At 45.8% G+C, this 10,244-nt stretch overlaps 1 protein-coding gene across 1 annotated transcript; it reads left to right on the plus strand.

Annotated features, from left to right (window-relative positions):
• The first annotated feature begins 4,103 nt into the window (after positions 1–4,103).
• Positions 4,104–6,648, plus strand: LOC311532385 (uncharacterized protein). Its single transcript, XM_084650799.1, has 2 exons — positions 4,104–4,241; positions 5,314–6,648. The coding sequence occupies exon 2, from the start codon at positions 5,335–5,337 to the stop codon at positions 5,935–5,937; it is 603 nt and encodes a 200-aa protein (XP_084506925.1). The 5' UTR covers positions 4,104–4,241; positions 5,314–5,334; the 3' UTR covers positions 5,938–6,648.
• Positions 6,649–10,244: the final 3,596 nt, after the last annotated feature.

Consider the following 10,244-nt stretch of genomic DNA (forward strand, 5'->3'; position numbering starts at 1 on the left):
CATTTATAGGTAAAGCAAGTAGAGAACAGCTACTAAGAGGGATTTTAAAGCTAACTGGCTGCCTGGGTGTCCATAAAAGGGAGCTCCCACCACCACCATTCATTTATCACAACCCTAAAATAAAATTGGGGGTGAGAATTCAGAGCTCCCTAAGGAATTTGAATGTCCAAGTTCCAACTAAAATCAGTGTCTAAAATGCGTGTCTTGCTCTGAAAATCCAGACCTTGAATTCTAAACCATGAAGAAATCAACACCTGCAACTCGATAAAAGAAAACAATTGAAAAACCACCAAACTCTTCCCACTGTTTGGAATCACAGAGTGTCTGTGCAAGATTCAGTCCTAAATTAAAAGGATCACTGGCACCTCATCTGAACACTTATGGAGAGAGCGACTTGAATAGGATTCTCTAGTTCTCAGAGGAGAATAAGTTAAAGTGGTTAGAAGACCCCTGACTCATGAGTATTTTTAGACAGTTTTTTACGCCGCCAGAGGACTTGAGAGGCCCTTTGTTCCTGAAGGCCTAATTAGTTAAAAAGAAAACTTTGCATAACTCCTTCAACTGATGTAATTTTTTCCCTCCATGTTTTTGAGGATTATTTTCTTCCTAACTCCACATGGGGTGAGGGGCACATTATACCCTGCAGCTCCCTTTCTTCTGAAAACTTTATGGGCCAGCTACATTGCTGGGATCATCCTACTGAATTCACTGATGCTGCCGTGGGCTATTCAGAAGCCCTGAATGGAAACTGTCCAAAGCAATTCAGGAGCAGTGGTGAGCAGGTGGTGAGTAATCACTGTGACTGGTTTTATTGCTGCCTCGCCACTTGCTCCCTGGGTAACCTTCACCTCAGTGTGCTTGTTCACCTCCACATCAACCAGCTCTCATAGCACACAACAGAACCACTAACCCAGGAACCTATCCTTGCAACAAAGCCCGTTGCCAACTGTGTCCACATACCTATTCAGGGGACACCATCATAGGGCCTAATCACATCAGCCACACTATCAGAGGCTCGTTCACCTGCACATCTACCAATGTGATATATGCTATCCTGTGCCAGCAATGCCCCTCTGCCATGTACGTTAGTCAAACTGGACAGTCTCTGCGTAAAAGAATAAATGGACACTGTCATAAATATAAAGGGAAGGGTAAACCCCTTTAAAATCCCTCCTGGCCAGAGGAAAAATCCTCTCACCTGTAAAGGGTTAAGAAGCTAAAGGTAACCTCGCTGGCACCTGACCAAAATGACCAAGAGACAAGATACTTTCAAAAGCTGGGAGGAGGGAGAGAAACAAAGGGTCTGGGTCTGTCGATATGCTGCTTTTGCCGGGGATAGAACAGGAATGGAGTCTTAGAACTTTTAGTAAGTAATCTAGCTAGGTATGCGTTAGATTATGATTTCTTTAAATGGCTGAGAAAAGAACTGTGCTGAATAGAATGATTATTTCTGTCTGTGTGTCTTTTTTGTAACTTAAGGTTTTGCCTAGAGGGATTCTCTATGTTTTGAATCTAATTACCCTGTAAGGTATCTACCATCCTGATTTTACAGAGGTGATTCCTTTACTTCTGTTTACTTCTATTTCTATTAAAAGTCTTCTTGTAAGAAAACGGAATGCTTTTTCATTGTTCTCAGATCCAGAGGTTTGGGTCTGTGGTCACCTATGCAAATTGGGGAGGATTTTTACCAAACCTTTCCCAAGAAGTGGGGTGCAAGGGTTGGGAGGATTTTTGGGGGAAAGACGTGTCCAAACTACATTTCCCAGTAAACTCAGTTAGAGTTTGGTGGTGGCAGTGGTTATTCCAAGGACAAAGGATAAAATTAATTTGTACCTTGGGGAAGTTTTAACCTGAGCTGGTAAAAGTAAGCTTAGGAGGTTTTCATGCAGGTCCCCACATCTGTACCCTGGAGTTCAGAGTGGGGGAGGAACCTTGACAGACACAAATCAGATGTCAAGAATTATAACATTCATAAACCAGTCGGAGAACACTTCAATCTCTCTGGTCACTCAATTACAGACCTAAAAGTCGCAATATTACAACAAAAAGACTTCAAAAACAGACTCCAACGAGACACTGATGAATTGGAATTAATTTGCAGACTGGATACAATTAACTTAGGCTTGAATAGAGACTGGGAGTGGATGGGTCATTACACAAAGTAAAACTATTTCCCCATGTTTATTTCCCCCCGCCACACACACACACTGTTCCTCAGACGTTCCTGTTAACTGCTGGAAATGGCCCCCCTTAATTATCGCTACAAAAGGTTTCCCCCGCTCCCTCCCTCCGCTCTCCTGCTGGAAATAGCTCATCTTAAATGATCACTCTCCTTACAGTGTGTATGTAACACCCATTTTTTCATGGTCTGTCTGTATATAAATCTCCTCACTGCATTTTCCACTTTTATGCATCTGATGAAGTGAGCTGTAGCTCACGAAAGCTTATGCTCAAATAAATTGGTTTGTCTCTAAGGTGCCACAAGTCCTCCTGTTCTCATTGCATTACTGTGACCCATTAGAGAGAAGTGATTTGAAGGAGAGAAAAAGTAGCGCACACAGTGCACTTGGTGACTTCATTGCCGTGGGTGCTAAGACTTAAAACAGGGTTTTTAAGCTTCAGTTCCATCTTGATATTTACCAGGCTACCGCACTCTTGGAAAATGGACAGACTTGTAATTCCTTTGGAGAAGTATTATCCTCAGGTATAAAGAAGCCGCAGTTACAGTGGATCACTGCATGAGCCAGTTTTTTATTGTTGACGCTTAGATCAAAGGATGGAAACATTTTGTAACCAGACATGTGACTAACCTTGTCTTGTAACAAAGGAACAGCTTCGAGCTCCACCTGTTGTAGGAGGAGTCAGATGTCTTGGGTTGTCTTTCTGTTTCTATTGTTGTTGGGGTTTGATGCCTCTGCACTGAGTCACACAGTCACTTTAAACAAAATGGAGGCCAAGGTCTCTCGTGTCATTCCCTTAATCAGGCCATGATTTAAGGCCACCCAATTTGGGGCTATTTCATTTTCATTCAAATGTAGTTTTGAATTTGGGATTTCTTAAAAACTGTGTGGGGTAGAGCAGCCCAGTCCAGTGGACCTCGAAATCAAAACAAGACACTTCTGCTCTCTTCCCTGGATATGGAACCCACCCTTCGGGATATCATTTACACTTTGAACAACATTCTGGATCAGGTAGGAATGTTTTCTGCAACATGCCCCATGGCTGATCAGACTTTATGTCAAATCTCATCCCACAGCCATCTCCTCCTTCACCAAGAATGTGTCATTTTCCTCTCTCCTGGGTTTCCTGCTGGGCTGTTGGGCTCACTCACTTTCCTGCTGGACCCACTCAGCTGCATTGTCTGAAGTCAAGACTTAACTCAAAACCTTTCTGTAAAAGAGCACTGCTTCCTTCCACTCTGAGCCATCCCTCCCCTTGGCCCATGAGCAAATCTGCTCTAGGCAGCCCTTTGAGACAGCATTGGTGACCCAAGTGGAGGTCCAATCTTTTACTCACCAATCTTTTAGAGTAAGATTCACCCTGGGCAGAGGACCATCACAAAGGCCCATGCGCCACTGACGTCCCTGCTATGACCGAGTTTGAAAGTTTAAAATGGGACTAACATTGTTCATCGGCTTCGTACTATCCCCTGCCAAAGAGTGAAGTTCAGACTTCAAGTCCTGACAAGAAACATACTGGAGGCAATGGAATGATTCAAAGAGGATTGGATCTGACCTGCTGGGAATGGAGGTGGTCAGAATGGAGAAAAATGGATCCCTGCTTCCTAGCACGTTTAGAATGAACTGCCCCATGCCCCCAATCACGACCAGCATGAACTGAAAGGACCAAACTGGATTCCTTTCTTGACACCCACTTGTGCTACTGATCTGCTCAGAATCACCTTGACATTCATTCTCATTCCAGCACCAATAAAGTCATTGGAATGACACGAGAAATGTAGTTGGCCGAAAGAATTTTAAGATGAAAGACAACTGAAGAGTGCAATGTGCATGTCACGCCCTCTGAGGCTGAGATTAGTCCACTAATCACCAACGCTGAGGAAAACAGCTGCATCCAAAGAAGAACTTACGAAGGCAATCAAGTTTGTTTAGTAACTAATTAGGACCTCCTCACAAACAGCATCGCAGATCCTCCAGACAGTCCTCGGAACTGTATAAAAGTGTTCACGACTCAGACCTCTTCTAAACACTTCTTTGGATTTCATCTCCTTGGTGAACTGGGTAAGTCCAATTCAACTCAATCTCTTTCTAACCCTGGAGATATCAGTCTAGAGCCTCCTTTTAGTTTAGGTCGAATCTTGCATGTAGTCACTGTGATTTTTGTCAGGGATCAGGGTGTTCTTCCCTCTTGTGCAATTATTTAGTTGCAAGTCCTGGTGGATTCAGGATCTGAAGCTAAAGGAGGGACTTTAAGAGCAAGATATGCAATTGGGAAACATACTTCCTATTAACTGGACAAGAATTAGGTCATTTAAATCTTTTCAGTAACTTATGAAAGTCAGTTCGCCATTTTTCACTTAGCTGGATTAGGAAGAAATTTTCTCAGATTAGTCTAGAAAGGGCCAATTCAGTGGTTTGCTACTTTCCTCTGAAGCAGCTGTTACTCCTCACTATTAGAGACACGAGAATCGATGAAGCTGACAAGTGGCGTGACCCATTCTAGCAATTCCTATGTTCTCCTGAGCAGATATACCCATTGAAGGTGCTTCTCCTCAGATGGTGTAATAGCGTGGGGCTCCATGAAAGTCAGTGGACCTGAGCTGACTTTACTCCAGTTCAGGAGTTTGTTGTTAGTGATTTGTTTGGAGAAAAGCAAAGTTTCTGTTTATTCATCAACAAGTTTTGGTGACTCCCAAGGTTTGGAAAACCAAACAGTCACACTGTAATACCGAGCTCAATTGGTTTGCATGCAGAGGTTAAATCCTCAAACGAAAACAAGTGATTACCATGATCCCAGCCATGTTATCTTTGATAAATGTCTAAAATGGACCCAAAATCCCAGGTGTCCAGTATAGAAATAGTTGCATTTATTCTAGCCAGTGTTTTACAGAGAAAATCATTGAGAGGGTCTCAAAGGAGCCAGTTGGGAGGGAAGTTTAGTGCCAGTGGACAAGAGGCGTAGAAAGAGAAAATAGGAACAAATACATGACCACACACAAAGAGATTAAATCCACTTCTCCTCTCTGACTCAGGACCCATGCTGACCTCACAACAATTCTAACCCAGCTTTGAAGCCTTTCTTCCACCGGCACTTGTACCGTCTCTTTACTCTAACCCTGGTTGTGTGTTTCAGGTTTACCTCCATCCCAGAAAGATGACTTTCTCCAGCCTCTGCTATCCAGAATGCGGGGTGGCCCGACCCAGTCCACTCACTGGCAGCTGGAATGAGCCATGCGTTAGGCAGTGCCCTGACTCCGAAGTGGTGATCAGACCCTCCCCAGTTGTCGTGACCCTCCCAGGACCAATTCTGAGCAATTTCCCTCAGCAGAGCGAAGTGGCAGCCGTAGGCGCACCTGTGGTCGGAGCTGGTTTGGGAGGCTCATTCGGTTTGGGGGGATTGTATGGCTACGGAGGCCGTTATGGAGGGTTGTATGGTTTAGGGAGATATGGTGCCTACGGGGGCCTTTACGGTTACGGGGGATTATTGGGCCATGGGGGATACTGCGGTTACCCGGGCCTTTACGGTTACGGGGGATTATTGGGCCATGGGGGATACTGCGGTTACCCGGGCCTTTACGGTTACGGGGGATTATTGGGCCATGGGGGATACTGCGGTTACCCGGGCCTTTACGGTTACGGGGGATTATTGGGCCATGGGGGATACTGCGGTTACCCGGGCCTTTATGGTTATGGGGGATTAAGGGGATACGGGGGATATGGCCGTAGGTATCTTGGTGGATATTGTGGGCCATGTTAAACCCAGCAGGAACGTCCACAGAAGAAGGAAGAACCAGGAAATGAACAGCAAGATACAGATTCACCCCTGATCTTTTGGGCATGGCCTTCCAAAGTACTGAGCAAACATGGCTCCATTTGAAGTCAGTGGGAGCTGTGTGTGCTCAGCACCTTGGTCTGATAGCCATGCTGCATTTCTAATGTTATGCTTTAGGACTCTTTCTGCCAAGGCTTCCCCAGCCATGTGCTGATTCTCTTATTCACATGAGGACTCATTCTGAATTACACGCAGGCTGTTGACACTGACCCCGCAGTGTGAAGGAAATAGGGGCCTGAAGATAGGCATCATTTATGGTTATTATCACTTTAAGTCCACATGTTCTATCCTTCTTATCCATATGTACCTTTAATGCCTCACTTTGACCTTTGCTACGGCCCATGTATAATGGAGAAGCTGCGTAGTCCTCTGCTTCTATTTTGCTTTGGCTCATTTTTCACCTAATAGCGTAAAACAAGGCACTTAAAATTGTTACAGTGGGGACTTGTTTGTCAACCTCTGCAGCTGAAAGAAAGCAAACACAACATCTTGTCTGAAATACATCGCACTGAGGCAGGTGATCGGACGCAGCCCTTCTTGAAATACTGGAAATACATTCTTTCTGCTCTGTAGTATTTCTCCCTGTAACTGTGTACTGCCAATTTCTTTTGCATTAAAATCTCTGCTGCATCATAATATCAGTCTTCTGGTTCTCCTTGTTTCTCCCTCCTTCCTAAAAAATCATGTTGGATGAAATTCCTCCCTTTGGGAGAGACGGCAGCACTGGGCACTTCTCCAGTTGCAATTTTCAAAGCCCTGAGGTGACAGGAGAATCCAGCCCTGGGAGTGGTTGATAGCATTCTGCAGGCCCTGAGTACCAGGGTGGAGTTCCTCCTTGCATTAGCTGTTTTAGCAAAGCGTCTTTTCCTGCAAAGACTTAGACAGATTTTCACTTTAAGAATGTAAGTTTTTCCTTTGATTTCAAGAAGACCAATCACATGGTTCGTGGTAAGAGTCTGTGTGAGTCTTTGCAGACAGTGACCCAGGTTTTTGTAAGGAAAGGAAAAGTGGCCACCAGATCAGTTAGTTAACGCAATGTTAATGGTAGACCAGGGGCGACAGATTCTTCCTAAGCGTGTGGGTGTGGCACGAGGCCCTGCTCCTTCCGGGGGCCCATTCCAATCCCTCTTCTGTCCCCGAGGTACTGTCTCCCTGGCCAAACCGAAGCTGGATCCAGGCTGGGGAGCCTGGGTTCTTCTGTCTGCCAGGGCTGAGGGGCCTCAGAGCAGCCCCCGGTCCGTGTCCACAGCTTCTGGGTCCCACACACATGGCAGCTGGAGGGTCCGCGCATAGACACATATTCAATAATTAGAATATGAAAGAAGTGAATAAATATGCTGAATTCTTCTGGGAATGACTTTTTTGTGTGTGGGTACGTCTGTCCCGGGGTCTGTCAGCAGTGAGGAGGAATCTTGTGCTGAAGCCCAAGTGGGAAGGACCAAAGCTACAGAAACTGCTGAGGAAATGGGAGAGTGTCTCTTTAATTCCTCTCCAGCCGTGCAGGGCAGTTTGCTACCAGGAGTGGGGAGGGTAGAACCAGCTCCTGTCCCATGGCTGTGCCCTCAGGGGATGGGAATGTTTTGCCAGACAGAAGGAAGTTTGTCCAGGTTGCTGGCTGCCAGGATGTTGCAGTTAAGCAAGGAGCAGAACTCACTCTAAAATGCACAGAAAAAGGTGTCCTAGAGCAGGGGTTCTCAAACTGGGGGTCCAGACCCCTCAGGGAGTCGCTAGGTTATTACATGGTGGGGTCACGAGCTGCCAGCCTCCACCCCAAACCCCACTTTGCTTCCAGCATTTATAATAGTGTTAATATATAAAAAGTGTTTTTAATTTATAAGGGGGTAGGGGTCGCACTCAGAGGCTTGCTATTTGAAAGGGGTCACCAGTAAAAAAGTTTGAGAGCCCCTGTCCTACAGGGAAGCCCAGAGAAAAGTGGTGAGTCTCGGGGACCGCTGCGGTGGGTGTGGATTGCATGGGCTCTGTAAACTGGAGGCAAACCCAGTTCAGAGAGGGAGGAGGGTGCAATGCTTCCCAGTAAAGGGTCTGTTCTGGCTGTTAGCTGTGAGCCCATAACTGAACAGGGGGCAGATTCCTCTCGAGAGAGCACAGGGGTGTGTGCCCCCGAGGGTGGCAGGGGGTCAGAGGAAGAAGTAAACATCGGATGTGGGGGCGGGTGTCTACAGGAATGTCTCCTCACTAATTACAGAGGAAGGCTTGCCCAGGAGAAATTTGCTGGATCTGCATCTGTAATCCCAGGGACCCCACCTGTGGCTCAGGTTTTTAGGGGGAACTGTGTAATTGACCTCCCTGTGGGAGCAGCCAGACAACTGGCCTCTGGGGAATGGAGAGAGGTGACCGAGGGTCCCCCAAGCCAGGTCCCATTATTGCAAAATGTTTTTCCTGTTGTACTTGTGAAAACTAACTCTGTCCCTTTAAGGTGGGGGTTAGGGGTTCTTCCAAGCCTTCCCCTGTCAGTGAACATGCTAATGAACCCTCTGACGAAGGGGAGGAGACAGCCATTTCCTGGGCAGGTAAACCCCTCCCCACAGCTAAGCATCAAACACTGAGTGTTGGGGGCGGGCAACTCAAAGGAATCCCAGGACGGCAGCACCGGGCACTTCTCCAGTTGCAATTTTCAAAGTCCTGGAGTGACAGAAGAATCTAGCCCTGGCAGTGGTTGATAGCGTTCTGCAGGCCCTGGGGGTGGATTCGAGGAAATGCAACACCCCAGGAGGTGGGCCAGTGACATACAAGGTCCCCATATGCCCTTTCCTTGCCAAACCCCCAATGACGTACGTTTACTGAGGGGATGAGGAATACAATAAATGCTGAACAAACGGATCTGTTTCAACAGAAGGCATGGTATGATAATCATACTTGGAAGCGCCTCCGTGTTACGAATTTGCTGGTAATGTTATGTCTGTTACTACACACACTGTGGGTTAAGATAAGGAATTTGATCCTGGTGGTAAATACTTTAAAAATATGTGACATGCATGATTTTTGGAAGACTCTTTGGTACAGATTAGGAGAGGTAACAAGGAAGTCCTATAAGAACACTGCTTCTCAGCTTGTACCTGTAAACAGGCTTAGAGCTTGGCATAGCAGAGAAAGCATAACCAATCTAGACTGGTGTGTGGAAGGGGAAACTGAGGCACATCGCCTCATGGCATTGGTGGCTAAATACCTACACTTTAAAGGATATTGATATCTGCATGATGTTAACAATGTTTTAACAGGATGTTTCCAATGGCGAAAAAACACCAAAATCTTTTCAGACATCCTGGGAACAGAAACCCAGAACTCTGCAAAAGCACCTATGGATAACACTGGAGGTAGTATAAGCAAAGCCAAAAATGGATTTTAGGCACACCGCCTCCGCATTGGTCAGTGACCAAACCTTTGGCAGTAGTCGAAGGGGAGAGGTGTGACGTTACACCCCATAGTCTTCATAGATATATGGTTATGATATGAATATGGCATAACTCAGATATAATTTATGTAAGCTATCATTGAAAAGGTTTTTGTTTATTTACTGAGGTAATCTGCTTTAATCTGTTTTCTATCCCTTATAAGCATTTAAAATTTACCTTTTGTAGTTAATAAACGTATTTCTTGTTTATAACAGAGCCCAATTTGAACAATTCCTATTTGGGGGTGGAGGGGAGAGGGTAAGAAGCTATGCACAATTCTCTCTACATTGAGGGAGAGGATGAATTTTTCTGAGCTTTCGCGTGCAGAACTTTCTGTGCAGTTCAAGACAATATGATTTGGGGTTTATCTCCCATAAGGAGTGTGTATGAGAGTGCTGGGTGAGTCCTCTCACATAGAGCTGACTTCGGTCTGTGTCCGCAGCTGGGTGTGGCCCTCCTTGTGTGTGTGTGCTGCAAGAGGCCGCAGAGCCTAGTCAACAAAACAGGGCAAGGGACCCCAGGCTGGTGGAGCAGGAGAGACTCAGTGAAACCCCAGTACATGGGGTGGCATCCTGGACAAGGGGCGGGAGCGGCGCGGTCCAATCGGTCACAGAATGGAAGAGCAATTAAACCAGAAGACCAACAGTATGTGGTAGTAGATATTTGAATTTGAAGCAAAGAGGAGTCAAAAATTGTCAAAAAAAGAAAAAAAAGAAAAAATAAAAGAAAAAGGGATAGAAAACAGAGTAGCAAGACTACATTTCCATGGTTTCATGAAGGGCTGTATCCTCTCCCTAGCGCCAAAGTGGTGTATTTCTC

Source organism: Lepidochelys olivacea, assembly GCF_965140295.1.
Source record: "Lepidochelys olivacea isolate rLepOli2 genome assembly, chromosome: 1".
Taxonomy (NCBI): Eukaryota; Metazoa; Chordata; order Testudines; family Cheloniidae; genus Lepidochelys; species Lepidochelys olivacea.

What these genes read in the sequence shown, in the direction of transcription:
- LOC311532385 (XM_084650799.1), top strand. Translation starts at nt 5,335, where the DNA reads ATGACTTTCTCCAGCCTCTGCTATCCAGAATGCGGGGTGGCCCGACCC.